Source organism: Trichomonas vaginalis, chromosome VI, assembly GCF_026262505.1.
Source record: "Trichomonas vaginalis G3 chromosome VI, whole genome shotgun sequence".
NCBI classification, from domain to species: Eukaryota; Parabasalia; order Trichomonadida; family Trichomonadidae; genus Trichomonas; species Trichomonas vaginalis.
Genome location: NC_067208.1, coordinates 7534050 through 7553949, shown reverse-complemented (window position 1 = coordinate 7553949; position 19900 = coordinate 7534050). Strand labels below are relative to the sequence as shown.

The 19900-nt window shown below is 29.8% G+C and overlaps 3 protein-coding genes and 2 pseudogenes across 5 annotated transcripts, besides 3 other annotated features; 1 reads left to right on the top strand and 4 right to left on the bottom strand.

Moving 5' to 3' along the window:
• Positions 1–2924: 2924 nt before the first annotated feature.
• Positions 2925–3051: a mobile genetic element.
• Positions 3052–3372: 321 nt separating this feature from the next.
• On the bottom strand, positions 3373–4041 carry TVAGG3_0823390 (2-5A-dependent ribonuclease family; the record flags this gene model as incomplete). Its single annotated transcript, XM_001278471.2, has 1 exon — positions 3373–4041. One exon carries the CDS (start codon positions 4039–4041, stop codon positions 3373–3375), a length of 669 nt encoding a protein of 222 aa, XP_001278472.2.
• A 297-nt stretch (positions 4042–4338) lies between these two features.
• Positions 4339–5372: a mobile genetic element.
• A 1612-nt stretch (positions 5373–6984) lies between these two features.
• Positions 6985–8069, top strand: TVAGG3_0823370 (annotated as a pseudogene). Its single transcript has one exon — positions 7006–8069. A coding segment is annotated over exon 1 (1064 nt).
• A 933-nt stretch (positions 8070–9002) lies between these two features.
• On the bottom strand, positions 9003–10297 carry TVAGG3_0823360 (annotated as a pseudogene). The gene has a single exon: positions 9003–9528. A coding segment is annotated over exon 1 (526 nt).
• Positions 10298–12466: 2169 nt separating this feature from the next.
• On the bottom strand, positions 12467–17054 carry TVAGG3_0823350 (phosphoribulokinase uridine kinase family; the record flags this gene model as incomplete). The annotated part of the gene is made up of 1 exon (XM_001281452.2): positions 14851–15036. The coding sequence occupies one exon, from the start codon at positions 15034–15036 to the stop codon at positions 14851–14853; it is 186 nt and encodes a 61-aa protein (XP_001281453.2).
• Positions 17055–18568: 1514 nt separating this feature from the next.
• Positions 18569–18695: a mobile genetic element.
• Positions 18696–19013: 318 nt separating this feature from the next.
• TVAGG3_0823330 (2-5A-dependent ribonuclease family) lies at positions 19014–19682 on the bottom strand (the record flags this gene model as incomplete). Its single annotated transcript, XM_051248141.1, has 1 exon — positions 19014–19682. The coding sequence occupies one exon, from the start codon at positions 19680–19682 to the stop codon at positions 19014–19016; it is 669 nt and encodes a 222-aa protein (XP_051083616.1).
• Positions 19683–19900: the final 218 nt, after the last annotated feature.

Here is a 19900-nt window from a genome sequence, read left to right as displayed (position 1 = left end):
TGTTATTTAGAAATATTTAAAAAGTTTTGTTATTTATTTATTAAATTTATTCTTAGTACTTTAAGTCAGAGGCACAGACGAACTCGCGAATCCACGAGATGTGCGGAACTTCTTCAAGAGGAATTAGGTAGAACAAATTTGGAATTATGAGGAGTCGCATAGCATCCTGCGCTTCCAAATTTGCAACCCTATAAATAATAAATAAAATCTCTGTTTCTGAGATAGAAATAAATTTTGATTTCTTATGAATGAATTAAAGAGATGAATATGATATATATCATTGGATATATCATGTGTTATGAGAAAAAAATAAAATGTTAATTTCGTAATTTGAACAAATATCAAAATTAATTTCGTCTTTTTTCAATCAACTATTAGTTTGATAGATTGGAAATATGATGGAGAATTGAATGATATCTGGAAATGTTTGTCATTGAGTCTTGTGAACTTGAAATACTTAGATTGTGATGGTTATAAGACTTTGAAACTTTCAATCTTTGGAGAATAGTTTGTTTTGAAGTAAGAAAACACAGATGGTGATGAATTTGGTAAATTCAAATGGTCCAAAGAGTAATGGTGTCAATTTAACCTTGAACAAGATGTTTAAGTATATCTGCAGAAATGTATGATTATAAAAAAAGTTGTGTTCTTACGGAGATTCTGAATGAAAAAAATTAATGGTTCTGTTATTGGATCATATGAAAGAGGATAAAAGAATGTTCTAAATGTAATGGTAAACATGTATTAGAATTTGTATGGAAATTATGTATTTTTTTTAGTTAGATCTAGATGAAATAATTACATTTGTTGAATTTTCGTATTATAAAAGGAGTTTAAGAGATAGTTTCAGAGAAAGATTTGTAATTGATTGGTGAATAGTTACATCAAAAGAATATACAAAGAGTTCTAAAGTTGTTGTGTGTTAATTTATGAAAAGTTATGAAATATTGGTATCTATTTCAAGTAACTTGTAAGAAATCATAAAGTTTGTATAGTATTAATGGTGTTAGATATGTTAAAACACAATCAAAGTATCTTGTTCTTGCAAGATATGATAATTGTGAATCTAATTCATATGGTGATACTATGTACTCGATGTATTCATTTATAAGTTCTTTCTTTCATGTATATACTGTTGCTGATATGATTGAAACTGTTTTTTGATATTATTCAAATGCTTATGGTAATCGCAGTTCTTTTTATAATTGTTGAGTAATAAGTAAAGCTTCGTGTCACTCTTCTTGATGCTTCTGATTTGTAATTAACTTGGAAGGAAGTGATTGACAATCAAAAGCAACATAAGGTGTAAGGCCACGCTTTTGGACAGCAAGGATTCGACTCATTAATTATGGTAATATCTTTTTCCCCGTTTTTATTCCTTTCTGGAAGAGATAAAAAATTTTTCTTAAAAATTTTGACGAGGGAAGTAGTTTTCTGAAGTTTACAATTCATTTTAGGAAGAGAAAGTATTTAATCTTTCTCAATCTTCTGGTGATGTTTGGAAACTCTTTTACAATACACAACCTAATTCAGAACCTATTTGTGGCACAAACGTTACAGCTAAATCGACAAATAATGAGTGTTTCATATTTGAAAGCATATTTATCGCTATTACGACCAATAGTGCCATTTATTTTACGAATACAAACAATAAATTCCTTAATTCCGATTGTTCATTTACTAACTGTAGCAGTAATACAAATGGTGGATCTCTCTACTTTAACTGTGATAGTTCCATTGTCCAATACCGAACATGTGGCTACAAATCAAAAACAAACGATCAAGGACATCATTCATATGTTAAATTAGTTTATAATTCAAATAATAAAAATTATCTTTATGAAAGTTCTTTTTATGAATGCGGAAATTTAGAAAAACCTAGAACAAATAGTCTTTGGTATGGAAATATTGAAGTTAAATCAATTAACACAAGTTTCTGTGAAGCAAACTATAACTCAGGAATACTTCTTTGGTATACAACAAGTCTAAGTAACGTAACATATTCATCATTTTGTAACACAACATCATATTATATAATTTTAAATTTAATTTATGGTAACTATAATTTTAATTTTTGTAATGTTTTGAATAATGAACACAAAAAATCTGATTATGGAACATTCTATGCATTTGGATCAACTGTTCTTATTGAAAACTGTTCATTTCTTGGAAACAAAGGATCAGAAAAAGAATTTCATCAAAATAATGGTGGTTCAATTACAGTTAAAAATTCTTTCTGTGACAGAATAATAGATAAAACATATAAATCAGTTACAACAAATAATGTTCAAAATATATATTCTATTCATATTCTTTCTCACTTTTCATCATATCTGTGTGAAGCAGAGTTTCCTATTATAGATAAAAAGCCTATGAGATCTGCTTTTGATTTATATCATCAATTTTCCTTTAGACGAAGGCATTAATATTCATGATTTATGAATTTATATAATCAAAAAATTGTAATTAAAGACCATTATTAACGAAAGCATTCATCAATTGTTTAATATCAATTGAAATATGAAAAACTTTATATTCAAAAGATGATGCGGCTTGATTTCTCAATTTAATTTTCAAAGAGTTCGTATTTGTTACAGTGAATTTAAATAATTAGTACTGATATAGTAATGCAATAATATCGAGAACATGGCTCTTAATTTCGAAATAGGTTTTCTTTGTAAGTCATCTAAGTATTAACAAACTGATATTTCAATAAAGAGTTCAATATTATAATAGAAATTTGCTATGACAGAAAGAATAAAACTATAGCAAAAAGAATTATTGTTATTTCGATGATATTTTGTAATATTCTTCGTTTACAACTGATTGGACATTGTATCTTGGGGAGATGTTGGATAATAAATTTAACGATTTCTTATTCAATTCTATTATATCATTGCTATCTTGAAGTGGAAAATTTTTCTTAAGAGTGCACTTACACCTGTATTACATGTCCTTCGATTCAGATGTTTAAGGTTAATTTTCAATGACACTTCACGCCATTTGTCAGAAATTTGAATTAAAGTCAGATACGCGTAAGTGCACCCTTAAGAACATTTGTCATTACAAGTATAAGTAAAGACACTCAAGATGCATTTTTGTCATTCAATAATCTATTCTCTCGCTATTGCAAACAATTTCAAATGTCGCATTCAATTTCTGTGTAATACAATATCATTCACTAGGATCAGTTTATTCATAACTTTACTCACTTTTCAACATATTTCTGTAAAGCAGGATAAATATGCTTCCAATACGTAACATCATTTATCATTTTCTTTTAGACAAGTGCGTTAATTTTTCAAGGATTTATTATTATCGTTTTTTATTATTAAAAATAATTTTTTTTACAAACAAAAAAATAAAAAAAACTCATTTATTTAAAAGAAGATTAATGATATCTTCGTTCTTTGTCTGGAGTGCGACGTCTTTAGCTGTGTGTCCTTCGCTGTCAACAACACTCAAATCGAGGTCTTCACGAGAAAGGAGAACTTTGACAACTTCGATTTTTTCGTTTTCAATAGCGTTGAAAATAGGAGTTCGCTTCATCAAGTTCTGACGGTTGACATCGACATTTTCGTGTTGAAGCAACTCTTCGACGAAACTAGTTGAGCCGCATTTAGCGGCAACATGGAGAGGTGTCCACTGGATTGAGTCGACGCAGTTCAAGTCAACGTCATCTCGATCGGCGAAAAGACGGATTAAGTCTGAGAAATCATTAGATGCAGCGATGTGAAGAGGTGTGAAACTAGAATCATCAGGAAGTTGTGGATTGACATCTTTGTCGTTCAGAAGACACTCAACGCACTGTTTGTGGTGGAGAAGAACTGCGTAATGAAGAGCACTGCGATTCTTCTTGTCGACGATGTTCTTCTCGATGCCTGGAAAACTCAAGAGAAGTTCTAAAGCTTCGAAATGTCCGTCACGAGCTGCCCGGATCAATGCTGTACGTGATGAGTTGTTAGTGGCATTGACATCAATGGATGGATCAGAAAGAAGAAGTCGCAGAACACGTGTGTGACCATTAATTGCTCTCAACATAACACTTTAATTGTCAACATCTTCTTACAGTTAAAGAATTCTGTAACAAATTCAATTTATTTGATTTATCAGATACTAATGTTTTAAAAAAGCATATTGTTTTGATCAATTTCATCTAATTCAATATTGCATTCTATTACTGCTACTAAACAATTCATTGTTTCGGCATATTCCATACAATTCGTATTTGTCAAAAAATTAAACATCAAATCCCAAATAGGATATAAATGATTTTTGTAGATACTAATTCTCGAAATTAATGTAGAGATGTTGGATATAAGACTAGTCATATATTAAGGGTGCACACGAGAGGATCATGTAAACTTCAGAATTTAGAACCTTATTTTTAGGCATTATCTTGGCTACCTATTTAGGCTCGAAAAGCAAAAAATATCAAAAAATACAACTTGACTCCATTATGACCCTTTCATGGAGGTAGTTTTTATCCGCTAGTATTTTCCCTTTGAATCTCTTTACAATTCGAAATCAAATTCAACTCAGTAGAAGAAAGGAAGAATCGACTTACTACGGTTGTAATACGAATAAATACATATATTTAATTATTTTTATTTACATAATAATTGTTTGAAGCTCATATTCCAACAAATTTTTAAATAAAAACATTAAAATGTTGAAAATGTTCATATATTTTAATAGGGTTTTGGCACTTTATTGAGGAATTACTACATACATAGTCGAACTGAACTTTATTTTGAAATTTAAATTATTTATCAAAATTAAAATTTAACTTGAAATTTATAATTATTTAGTCATATTTTGCATAATTCTAAGTAGATTTTGTAAAAAATCAAGAAAGAAAAATTTAACGTGCTTTATTTTTTCTTTTTTATAATAATACATATTATTATATAATTAACATATTCATAATGTTTCACCCTTTCAAAATATAATCCTCCTCCTCTCAAATAAACGTACATACGGGTGGCCTCTTTTTTCAAAAAATTAAAATTTGAAATTTTGGGCTCAAATATTAGAGATTTTTTCAACCTTCAACGATATATGTTGTCTATATCAGACCTCCTTTCTTTTTGATACTTAACATTGTTCCTAAATCTTAGCCGTTAAGGCTGTTCTGAAAATATTTTTTTTTCGAAAAAATTCGAAAAAAATTTTAAAATTCAAAAATCCCTTAATTCCTGAGGATTTTGGAAAAAAGTTTTTACATGAACATGTGTATATTATATGAAGTATATTGATAAGGTAAAAATCAAATTTTATTGCATATTCATCGAGAAAATAAACTAACGAATCCCTCAAAATTGAGAGGGTAATCCTCCTCCTCTCAAATAAACGTACATACGGGTGCACCCTTAAGTATATCAATAATGTTTTCTTAGTTTACATATTATTGATATTTGTATCATGCTGAAATGTGAGATCAATTCGATTGTATCATCGCTTATCTTGATGTGGTAAATTTTTGTCATTTCAACTATAAATGGAATAATTATAGGTTCAAAACGAACAGTGTAAATGTCGTCGAACATTTCAATGCATACGAATTTGAAATCAATATGTGTATCTTCTACAAGGTACTGATCAATGTATGATTTAAATTTTTAGAAAATTATCTCTGTTTTAGTTTAATAAAATAATATTGCGCGGTGAATTTGTATCTCAAAATTATGTAACTGTATCGGTAACAACTTCAAATGTCTTATTGACAAGATTTGTAAAAAAAAATCAAAAATATACTTGAGATCATATAAATGTGCTCTTCTCTTTATAACGTAAGAATTGATCAAAGATAACATGTGTACTACTGATTGATTTTGGAGGATTGCTATGATTAGAGACGATTTGATTAAATAATTCAATGAAAAATGGACTATTTGATTCATCAATTAGGAGATTCGATTGTTTGTATTCGATTGCACTTCTGCATTTGGTGAATTAGTTGTATCGTAAATCAAGGAAAGTTAATCATCTGCTGTGATACTCTTAAAAAATTAAAAGAACGAATTTTTTTTCTAAATACAATTAATGGCATCAGATGATTAGATTACTTTTTTAGAAATCATCAATCAAATTTGGCATATTTTTGAAAGAATATCTAAAGACAAGACACCCAATAAGAGTTTTTGTGCATACGGTTCTCGGGCGCCTATGTCACATTCACAAAGGACTCCGTCTTTATTAGCAAACTCAGAAGAAATGTTTAACCAAAAGAAAAATTATTTCATCAAGACTAATAAATGTTTTAAAAAAGCAAATCACATCATTAACATATCAGTTTTAATTACAAAACTCAACGATACATAACAAATTTCTTCGAAATTTAAATTCTCATTAAAAAATTCTTTTGATACAAATTAAATAGCTACATATTCGATTTTCCCATTGATACGAACTTATTGTTTTCATTCAAGATTTACAAGAAATCAAATACTTATTTCACAACAACAAATATCTATTTTTACTCAAACACGAGCATGTATTTACTAATAAATTCATGTTTTTACATCATTACATTTGACAATACTATCAAAACAACCCCAAAATCAAACTAATTTTCGATATTCTTTATTCAGACCAGAGAATTCATATAAATCATCGATTACTCAAATTTAAGTATTCATTTAATGTAATAATTGTTAGATATTAGGCGTTTTATATAAAATTCTCCCTATTTCAAATTTTCAAGCGAATTAAGTCGATATTTCATACATTTTATAATATACAAATCATGTGTAAGTACAATAGCTTTAATTATTTACAATATTGATCATTTTATTACGAAATCCAAAAATTTAATCAGCAAAATCGATGTTTTTATATAAGATTAGAATGATTTACATCATTGTTTCCATGCACTAGCTGTTAAAATGCTGATGACAGCTAAAAGAATCGCAATTTCATAACTTGAATATAAGATTCAAATGAATCGGCATTATTTGACATTTACATCATTGAAATGTCAAATAATGCCGATTCATTTTTTTGATGAAAACAATGAAATTCAATCACGATTTTCAGATAACAGTATCAAAACACACATCAACTATAAATAATTTACACTTTGATCAATTACCTAATAATGTTTGGGAGCACTTTTACAATACATCACATAATTCAAAACCAATTCAAGGTACAAACGTTCAAGCAACATCAACAAATAATGAATGCTTCTTATATAACTGTATATTCATCACCATTACAACTAAAAGTGCCATTTATTTTACGAATACAAGCAATAAATTTCTTAACTTGTATTGTTCATTTACTAACTGCAGTAGTAATACATATGGTGGATCTATCTACTTTAACTGTAATAGTTCCATTGTTCAATACCGAACATGTGGCTATAAATCAAAAACAAACTCTGATAGAGGACATCATTCATATGTTCAATTAGTTGATGAATCAAATAATAAAAATTATCTTTATGAAAGTTCTTTTTATGAATGCGGAAATTTAGAAAAATCTTATACAAATCATCTTTGGTATGGAAATATTGAAGTTAAATCAATCAACACAAGTTTCTGTGAAGCAGACTATGACTCAGGAATACTTCTAAGTGTTCCAACAAGTCTAAGTAATGTAACATATTCATCATTTTGTAACACAACATCAAATTATACAATTTTAGAATTAAATCGTGGGTAACTATAATTTTAATTTTTGTAATGTTTTGAATAATAAACTCAAAAAATCTGATTATGGAACATTCTATGGAAGGACATCAACTGTTCTTATTGAAAACTGTTCATTTCTTGGAAACACAGGATCAGGAAAAGAATTTTATCAACTATTTTTTGGTTCAATTACAGTTAAAGATTCTTTCTGTGACAGAATAATAGGTAAAACATATCATCAGTTACAACAAATAATGTTCAAAATATATATTCTATTCATAATCTTTCTCACTTTTCATCATATCTGTGTGAAGTTGATTTCCTATTTTAGATTTAGAGATAAAGAAGAATATTATCACATATGATGAAATTGTTTATCATTATTCATATCATTTCATTACTTCTCTTTGTATTTCTTTAGTAAATAAATAAAATGCATATTGTTCTTCCTATATCTCGATTTTTTGGTGGTTTCAAGTAGAAATAATGGCTAAATGACTTGTTATGTAGAAATATTTCTTATTTATTAAATTTATTCTTAGTACTTTAAGTCAGAGACACCGACGAACTAAAGAATTTACAAGATGGTCGGAACTCCTTCAAGAGGAATTGGGCAGAACAAGTTGAGAATACTGATGTGTCGCTTAGCCTCCTGTGTGACTTCATAGGTGAGCGAATCACCAATATCCTTATGATAATATGGAATCGTGGACCCAGAGAGTTAAGCGCGGTCGTAGATAGAAAGAACTGGAAGTTCGTAAAACAATGAAGAGTTGAATAACATTTCAGCATTCCATTGGTATGGGAAGATGTTCTTCTCTCCACCAAATCGGACGGATGACCATCAGTGGATTGTTGTTCGAGCAGAAAAGCAGCCGTACTTGTGATCAATGATGATGCGGACGATGATACGAAGACCTGATGTTAGGAAGAGGTGGCCGTTGTCGATAACAAGTGGAACAGCATAGATTGGAGTAACACATGAAAGCTTGCGCTGATTAAGAACTTTGCAAACCCTTCGTTAAGCATTGGATCTGTATCGACTCCTATAAGTTTGCTATTATGCGAGAGGGCATTCTGTATTATAAATAAAAACGCATGTGAATTATTACAATATGTTCTAGCATGATTATTAAAAATATATTGAATAGATTATTAGCTAAAAACTTAAAATTAGAAGGAAATGTGCAATTAATGAGCTATGAAATCCATATAAAGATATTACTTAATTAAAAATTCATTAGAAAATAAGAAGAGATTGAAATATTTTAATTTCAAAAAATTATTACAGAAAAATGATGGTTTATTAGAGCAAATTAAATCTTGTATCAGTAACAATGATTTCAAGAGAAAATCATTCAAAATTTAGCAAGGATTATAACAATTATCTTCGCTTGTAGAGTAGATTTCACCATTAAAGTTTGCTGTTTCAACTGCTTTCTTAACTTCTTCTGCGAGTATATGTGTGAGAAATGTTGAATAATTTGTTCTTCTGGAGTTCCGCGATCTGAATTGTTCTCTTTGAGGAATTCAATGACATCATTCTTAATCTTTTCATCTCTGTCTTCGCTTGATCGCATTGGAGGAGGTGCTGGAGCGGATGTTTCAACATGCTTTGGTGCTTGAGCGAAAGAGGAGTCTGGGGTGTTCCTCTTGTTGTCTGTAAGTGTACGAACAATGAGTAAAGCATATGATAAGGAATTTGATCGAATTCTGTTATGGGTTTGATTGTGAATGAAGATATTCCATCTTCAATAGCAGGGGTAATTCGTCCAACAACAAAAACGTATGTTCCATCTGGAATTGGCTCTGGATTATCATCTGAAATGAAATTCTTAACTTTGATACTGCCTGTACAATCATTCACCAAGTAATCAATACTGATTGTGCTATCTTCATGGCTAATGATCTTTCCTACGATGGATACTTGTTTCCTTGATTTAACCTTGAACAAGATGTTTAAGTATATCTGCAGCAATGTATGATTATAAAAAAGTTGTGTTCTTACGGAGATTCTGAATGAAAAAAATTAATTGTTCTGTTTTTGGATCATATGAAAGAGCAAAAAGGAATGTTCTAAATACAATGTTAAACATGTATTAGAATTTGTATGGAAATTATGTATTTTTTGGTATGATATAGCAGAAATAATTACATTTGTTGAATTTTCGTATTATAAAATGAGTTTAAGAGATAGTTTCAGAGAAAGATTTGTAATTGATGGTGAATAGTTACATCAAAAGAATATACAAAGAGTTCTAAAGTTGTTGTGTGTTAATTTATGAAAAGTTATGAAATATTGGTATCTATTTCAAGTAACTTGTAAGAAATCATAAAGTTTGTATAATACTAATGGTGTTAGATATGTTAAAACACAATCAAAGTATCTTGTTCTTGCAAGATATGATAATTGTGAATCTGATTCATATGGTGATACGATATACGCGATGTATTCTTTTATAAGTTCTTTCTTCAATTGATTTTTGATAATATTCAAATGCTGATGGTAATCGTCGTTCTATTTAAAATTGATGAGCAATAAGTATAATGGTTCACGTCGCTCTTCTTGAAGCTTCTAATTTGTCATAAACTTGGCTGCTTAACAATCAAAAACAATAACAGGGGTGAGGCCAAATTTTTAAATAGCCATGATACGACTCATTAAAAATATTGACAAGGGAAGTAACTTTCTGAAGTTTACATTTCTTTTAAGGGTGTACTCCGACCCATTCAATTTTAGGGCACATACACTGCCTCCCCCTGAATTAAATATTTGATATTAAGAAATGATAATATGATATATTTATAGAATGATATGAGGTCTATTAAATAAAAGAGAATTGCAATTAATTATCACTTAAAATTTTGAAATATTTTATTGTTTTTAGAAGTATAATTAAGATCTCATTATAACTCCATATTGAAAGCTTGGAATGGAGAAAACTCTTCGTGGTGCTATAGAATATATAGTTATATATATGTACCCAAGTCCATGTCTCAATATTTCAAGTATTTGAGATACTTATGTTTGTTGCAAGCACTCCTAAAATTGCTGGAATTTATATGAAAAATAGTAAATGTAACATATCTTTTTTTCCTCAAGAGGCAGTGACATTGCTCAACGAGAAATAGATACATATACCTATAATACATACTACCACGAAGAGCTTTGTTTCCTAAAATTCCAAATTTTTGAGAAAAATCAAATTTTGTAAAAAAATACTAAAAACTTAACTTCATTTCGAGCTAAACTACGGATGTAATTTTCCCAACGATAGGTGTCTCTGAGAAATTGCTAGGTGTCATCATAGTGTCTTGACTTCAAAATTTTTATTTTCAAATTTATTTTGCGCATTTTTCAAAGAAAAATTATATCAAAACTCAACAATTAAAACGGGTAAAATCTAGTATAATATGTAAAGGTTCTATATAATTAAAATAAAAGAGATTTTATTTTTTCAAAGGTGTCTGTCAAACCACAAGACACCATTCAAAATTTGAATGTGTCTGACGGTTACATAAGACACCATCAAAAACAACGATAGGTCAGACACTATTGAATTTTACCCATTTTCATATATTTTTACCCTCTAAAAATTTATTTTGCTATGCTATCTTGATATTATGCTATACGTCAAATGATATTATATGTTTATATAAAGTATATATCATTGTACTGCATTTGCCTACTTCTATAAGCATATAACATCATTTGCCGCATACATTATCCTGCATCATTATGATCTCTCCACTTGGCCATCATATGAATTCTACAATCCAGGACTGCAGTACTTATGATATTCTAACTTAGAATTCTTAAGTCTTGCACTTCTGGATTGTATCTTCTCGAATACGCTTTCTGATTTCCATCCGAATCAATTGATTAGTAGATGTAATCCAGTTCTTTAGTCTACAGGAAGTCAGTGCTTAGTGAGACTACTTGAATAGAACAGTATTAATCCGAAGTCTCTCATTCAATGAGAGGCTTCGTATTAATACTGCTCTAAAAGCGTTGTAAAAGTACTCTCTGGTCATCGGAACGTCAGCAATCATAAATTAAGAAAAAACTCAACAAGATGTTTCACTAAATAGTGAAACTCTTGCAGAGTTATCCTAATTAGGGTTTGACGTATCATTCTTTACTCACCAAAGAGTTGTTTTCAAGTATTTACTATATTATGAACAGATTTCTTTCGAAGACTCTCATTTAATTGGGGTCTTCGAAAGAAATCTGTTCATAATTAATGTATTTATGCTTTTTATGAATAAGATATTCCTTAATTAATGCAAACTCCTTTGAGTTACCTTATTGATTGAGATAGACCCAAAGAACTTTGCATTAATGTTGGGTTCTTGTAATCACCTCTAAAACAATGTATTTGAGCGGTATTTAGCTTCTCAAAAGGTACTATGAAGAGAAATTCATAGTACTTTAGGGTAGCTAATACCGTTCCCCCAATTTATCGTTGGATTCTGTATATAAGTCGAAAAGAGCAAAGTTCTTTCTGAGGATCAGCTTATAAAAGATTAATCTTCAGGAAGAACTTTGCTCTAGTGTAATTGATATGCAATCTCTGACAAAATATGGATCAGAGAGTTCTTTAAAGAGCGTTTATAATGAAGTTCTCATTTTGGATAGGATCAAATTAAGAATCCAAAAGAGAACTTCATTATAAAATGAAGATTTGTAGATCCTATACCAAAAATGGTTAGGATTGTGAATGTCAGCATGTGAGCTCGGCAAACGCCGAGCAAATTGATTAAACGTACATTTCTAACGTACAAAAAAAAAGGCCAAGACACCAAGTGTCTTGAGAACCTTATTTTTTGTGGAATCCGACATCCATAAGCTAAACGGAAAAAATTTGGAAAGTGATTCTCTCAGAGTAGATTCCTTATTTGGTATATATATAATCTACCGTTAAAGAATTGTTGCAATGTTCATATAGCAAGAGTTCTATGAATCTGACACTGACTCCGGTCGAATTCAATGAGTTCTATCAAAAATCGAAAACTTTACAAATTCACTTTTTTAATCTAATGTGAAGAAAAAACAACAAAAACAAGATAAATATACAACATAACATAGCGCGCTAATAATATATTGTTTCTGCAATGACAAAGAAGCTACATTCTAAAACGCATGGCTCTATTTCTTAAAACCATGTACTTCATCGAAAACAACAAATTCTTCAAAAGTCTAATAAAAAATATAACATGTATTAGATTGTTTTGCTGATACAACTATTTTGAACCAAATTCAAGTTGATAAAAATATTGAATTTTCTTTTTTTGCAGAGTTGCACACTAAATACCTAATAACTCGAAAACGCATTAAAATTACTACTGAATGCACACAAAAAGTCCAACGTGTAATTTCTACGATAGAATTTGGAAAATTAAACTTCGAACTCTATGGTTGAAACGAAGCTACTTGTCAATACTTCTGATAGTTGCTAGCATATTGAAGAAGCAAATAAATACAGAATTTCAATATAATTCTAAATGTAATAAAATGAGCGTATCATAATACGTATAGAAAGATTTTGTTATATGAGAATTAACTACAACTAGTACATAAAATATACATTCTATTATTTATTAAATAATCATGAGGGATTTGAAAAAATAATATTGATTTCTGTTGAAATTTGTGTAATCTATGGTATAATAATTTTTATCCTGCAGTAAATATATTTTGAAGGTTGGTAAGCTTGCTTTTAGAAAATGATTGCATCAATAAATGATCAATTAAAAACTTTGCCTTAAATCCGACTAGCATGGTCCAATTACTTAATATAATAGTATCCTAAATTTTGGGCGCTGATACAGCTTTATAAGGTGCCCTAGCGAGACAAACTGTCCCCATTTTTTGACCGGAGTACACCCTTAAGAAGAGAAAGTTTTTGATCTTTCACAATCTGCTGGTGATGTTTGGGAACTTTTTTATGGAACATCAACATCACCAAAACCAATCACTGGGAAGAATGTTCAAGCAACATCAACAGAAAACGAGTGTTTCATTTTTAACAGTATCTTCATTGAAATTACAACAAATAGTGCCATTTATTTTACGAATACAAGCAATAAATTTCTTAACTCAGATTGTTCATTTACTAACTGCAGCAGTAATACAAATGGTGGATCTATCTACTTTAAATGTAATAGTTCCATTGTCCAATACCGAACATGTGGCTACAAATCAAAAACAAACTCTGATAGAGGACATCATTCATATGTTGAAATATATTATAATTCAAATAATAAAAATTATCTTTATGAAAGTTCTTTTTATTTATGCGGAAATTTAGAAAAAAGAGCAACAAATCTTCTTTGGTATGGAAATATTGAAGTTAAATCAATCAACACAAGTTTCTGTGAAGCAAACTATGACTCAGGAATATTTCTACATCAACCAACAAGTCTAAGTAATGTAACATATTCATCATTTTGTAACACAACATCAAATTATTTAATTTTAGAATTAAATCGTGGTAACTATAATTTTAATTTTTGTAATGTTTTGAATAATGAACACAAAAAATCTGATTATGGAACGTTCTATGCATTTGGATCAACTGTTCTTATTGAAAACTGTTCATTTCTTGGAAACACAGGACCAGGAGTAGAATTTTATCAAGATCTTTCTGGTTCAATTACAGTTAAAGATTCTTTCTGTGACAGAATAATAGATAAAACATATCAATCAGTTACAACAAATAATGTTCAAAATATATATTCTATTCATAATCTTTCACACTTTTCATCATATCTGTGTGAAGCAGAGTTTCCTATTTTAGATTTAATGATAAAGAAGAATATTATCACAAAATATGAAATTGTTTATCATTATTCATATCATTTCATTATTTCTCTTTGTATTGTTTTAATATAAATAAATTTTTTGACAATCAATCAAATTTCAATATTCACTTGTGAATTGTTCCGTTAAAAACTTATAATTTGAATCAAAATTGAATGTTAAAAAAATATTCACAGTTATTCTTTTTTGTTATACAATGAAGTTTGTGAATACAGCAATTTAACTCGTCAATATTAGTTGTATCGCGTTTCTTCTTCAGAGTTGATGCATTTTTCTTTCTTATCCGAAACTGATAGCTTGCATTTATTTTGATTAAACTATTATGAGTTTAGGTGTTTATTAAACTTATTCTTAGTACTTTATGTCAGAGACACAGACGAACTCGAAAATTCACAAGATGTGCGGAACTCCTTCAAGAGGTTTTCCGGAGAACATTCTGAGGAGTTGCTTAGCCTCCTGGGTGACTTCAGAGGTGAGTGGATAGCGATGATATGGAATTGTGGCATCAGAGAGCAAATTGAGGCAGTAGATAGAAAGAACTGGAAGTTCCTTAAGCAATGAAGAGTTGAAGAACATTTCTGCATCACCTTGGTATGGGAAAATGTTCTTCTCTTCGCCAACTCGGACCGATGTCCATCAGTGGTTTGTTTTACGAGCAGAATAGACGAGGTACCTGTGATCTATGATGATGTGGCGGATGAGACGAATATATGATGTTAGGATGTGGTGGTCATTGTCGACAACAAGTGGTGTAGGTGGAGCAACGTAGATTGGAGTGACTATGTCGCGACCAGTTGGACCAAGTAATTATGGATTCAAACTGTGAATGCCTTCAAGGATGAGGAATGTGTTGCCTGGAAGTGTCTGTTTCTCTGTTTCGATGTTGATGCCCTTGTCTTGCTTGAAATCGTACTTGCGGCGAAGAATTGTTTCCCATTTAAGTAACGTGTGGACATTATAAGCAAGAACATAAACATTGATGGCACAAATGCACTAGAAGTCGTTCTTGCCATCTGGGCCCTTTGGTGTCTTCTTGCGATCGACAAAATAATAGTTCATTTCAATAACAATAGAATAGTAACAGACAACACGAAGAGCAATGGAAAGACGCTTCACAAATGTTGTCTTGTTTGATGATGATGATTGACAGGCAATTGTAACAACACACTCACTTGGGAATTATTCAACAACTTTCTATGCAATACGTGAAAGCTTGTACTGGTGAAGAATATTCACAAACAAACTTCAAGTCATAAACTTTGCACTCAAAGATGGCTTCATTAAATTTTGGAACTGTATCGACTAAGATAAGTTTGGAATACTGTGCGTATCATTATTCATGAAGTTAAAATGGATTCTACAATCTGCATTAAATTATGGAAATTATGAAAGAAAAAATATCAATTAATAAGAAAATAAATAATAAATAAAATCTCTGTTTCTGAGATAGAAATAAATTTTGATTTCTTATGAATGAATTAAAGAGATGAATATGATATATATCATTGGATATATCATGTGTTATGAGAAAAAAATAAAATGTTAATTTCGTAATTTGAACAAATATCAAAATTAATTTCGTCTTTTTTCAATCAACTATTAGTTTGATAGATTGGAAATATGATGTGGAATTGAATGATATCTGGAAATGTTTGTCATTGAGTCTTGTGAACTTGAAATACTTAGATTGTGATGGTTATAAGACTTTGAAACTTTCAATCTTTGGAGAATAGTTTGTTTTGAAGTAAGGACAGATGGTGATGAATTTGGTAAATTCAAATGGTCCAAAGAGTAATGGTGTCAATTTAACCTTGAACAAGATGTTTAAGTATATCTGCAGAAATGTATGATTATAAAAAAAGTTGTGTTCTTACGGAGATTCTGAATGAAAAAAATTAATGGTTCTGTTATTGGATCATATGAAAGAGGATAAAAGAATGTTTTAAATACAATGGTAAACATGTATTAGAATTTGTATGGAAATTCTGTATTTTTTAGTTAGATCTAGAAGAAATAATTACATTTGTTGAATTTTCGTATTATAAAAGGAGTTTAAGAGATAGTTTCAGAGAAAGATTTGTAATTGATGGTGAATAGTTACATCAAAAGAATATACAAAGAGTTCTAAAGTTGTTGGGTGTTAATTTATGAAAAGTTATGAAATATTGGTATCTATTTCAAGTAACTTGTAAGAAATCATAAAGTTTGTATAGTATTAATGGTGTTAGATATGTTAAAACACAATCAAAGTATCTTGTTCTTGCAAGATATGATAATTGTGAATCTAATTCATATGGTGATACTATGTACTCGATGTATTCATTTATAAGTTCTTTCTTCAATTGATTTTTGATAATATTCAAATGCTGATGGTAATCGCAGTTCTTTTTAGAATTGTTGAGTAATAAGTAAAGCTTCGTGTCACTCTTCTTGATGCTTCTGATTTGTAATTAACTTGGAAGGAAGTGATTGACAATCAAAAGCAACATAAGGTGTAAGGCCACGCTTTTGGACAGCAAGGATTCGACTCATTACTTATGGTAATATCTTTTCCCCTGTTTTTATTCCTTGATGGAAGAGATAAAAAATTTTTCTTAAAAATTTTGACGAGGGAAGTAGTTTTCTGAAGTTTACAATTCATTTTAGGAAGAAAAAGTATTTAATCTTTCTCAATCTTCTGGTGATGTTTGGGAACTCTTTTACAATACACCACCTAATTCAGAACCTATTTGTGGCACAAACGTTACAGCTAAATCGACAAATAATGAGTGTTTCATATTTGAAAGCATATTTATCGCTATTACGACCAATAGTGCCATTTATTTTACGAATACAAACAATAAATTCCTTAATTCCGATTGTTCATTTACTAACTGCAGCAGTAATACAGAAGGTGGATCTCTCTACTTTAACTGTGATAGTTCCATTGTCCAATACCGAACATGTGGCTACAAATCAAAAACAAACGATCAAGGACATCATTCATATGTTAAATTAGTTTATAATTCAAATAATAAAAATTATCTTTATGAAAGTTCTTTTTATGAATGCGGAAATTTAGAAAAACCTAGAACAAATAGTCTTTGGTATGGAAATATTGAAGTTAAATCAATCAACACAAGTTTCTGTGAAGCAAACTTTGACTCAGGAATACTTCTATATGAACCAACAAGTCTAAGTAACGTAACATATTCATCATTTTGTAACACAACATCATATTATATAATTTTAGAATTAGATAGTGGTAACTATAATTTTAATTTTTGTAATGTTTTGAATAATGAACACAAAAAATCTGATTATGGAACATTCTATGCATTTGGATCAACTGTTCTTATTGAAAACTGTTCATTTCTTGGAAACAAAGGATCAGAAAAAGAATTTATCAAATAATGGTGGTTCAATTACAGTTAAAATTCTTTCTGTGACAGAATAATAGATAAAACATAAATCAGTTACAACAAATAATGTTCAAAATATATATTCTATTCATAATCTTTCTCACTTTTCATCATATCTGTGTGAAGCAGAGTTTCCTATTATAGATAAAAAGCCTATGAGATCTGCTTTTGATTTATATCATCAATTTTCCTTTAGACGAAGGCATTAATATTCATGATTTATGAATTTATATAATCAAAAAATTGTAATTAAAGACCATTATTAACGAAAGCATTCATCAATTGTTTAATATCAATTGAAATATGAAAAACTTTATATTCAAAAGATGATGCGGCTTGATTTCTCAATTTAATTTTCAAAGAGTTCGTATTTGTTACAGTGAATTTAAATAATTAGTACTGATATAGTAATGCAATAATATCGGGAACATGGCTCTTAATTTCGAAATAGGTTTTCTTTGTAAGGCATCTAAGTATTAACAAACTGATATTTCAATAAAGAGTTCAATATTATAATAGAAATTTGCTATGACAGAAAGAATAAAACTATAGCAAAAAGAATTATTGTTATTTCGATGATATTTTGTAATATTCTTCGTTTACAAATGATTGGACATTGTATCTTGGGGAGATGTTGGATAATAAATTTAACGATTTCTTATTCAATTCTATTATATCATTGCTATCTTGAAGTGGAAAATTTTTCTTAAGAGTGCACTTACACCTGTATTACATGTCCTTCGATTCAGATGTTTAAGGTTAATTTTCAATGACACTTCACGCCATTTGTCAGAAATTTGAATTAAAGTCAGATACGCGTAAGTGCACCCTTAAGAACATTTGTCATTACAAGTATAAGTAAAGACACTCAAGATGCATTTTTGTCATTCAATAATCTATTCTCTCGCTATTGCAAACAATTTCAAATGTCGCATTCAATTTCTGTGTAATACAATATCATTCACTAGGATCAGTTTATTCATAACTTTACTCACTTTTCAACATATTTCTGTAAAGCAGGATAAATATGCTTCCAATACGTAACATCATTTATCATTTTTTTAGACAAGTGCGTTAATTTTTCAAGGATTTATTATTATCGTTTTTTATTATTAAAAATAATTTTTTTACAAACAAAAAAATAAAAAAAACTCATTTATTTAAAAGAAGATTAATGATATCTTCGTTCTTTGTCTGGAGTGCGACGTCTTTAGCTGTGTGTCCTTCGCTGTCAACAACACTCAAATCGAGGTCTTCACGAGAAAGGAGAACTTTGACAACTTCGATTTTTTCGTTTTCAATAGCGTTGAAAATAGGAGTTCGCTTCATCAAGTTCTGACGGTTGACATCGACATTTTCGTGTTGAAGCAACTCTTCGACGAAACTAGTTGAGCCGCATTTAGCGGCAACATGGAGAGGTGTCCACTGGATTGAGTCGACGCAGTTCAAGTCAACGTCATCTCGATCGGCGAAAAGACGGATTAAGTCTGAGAAATCATTAGATGCAGCGATGTGAAGAGGTGTGAAACTAGAATCATCAGGAAGTTGTGGATTGACATCTTTGTCGTTCAGAAGACACTCAACGCACTGTTTGTGGTGGAGAAGAACTGCGTAATGAAGAGCACTGCGATTCTTCTTGTCGACGATGTTCTTCTCGATGCCTGGAAAACTCAAGAGAAGTTCTAAAGCTTCGAAATGTCCGTCACGAGCTGCCCGGATCAATGCTGTACGTGATGAGTTGTTAGTGGCATTGACATCAATGGATGGATCAGAAAGAAGAAGTCGCAGAACACGTGTGTGACCATTAATTGCTCTCAACATAACACTTTAATTGTCAACATCTTCTTACAGTTAAAGAATTCTGTAACAAATTCAATTTATTTGATTTATCAGATACTAATGTTTTAAAAAAGCATATTGTTTTGATCAATTTCATCTAATTCAATATTGCATTCTATTACTGCTACTAAACAATTCATTGTTTCGGCATATTCCATACAATTCGTATTTGTCAAAAAATTAACATTCAAATTCCCAAA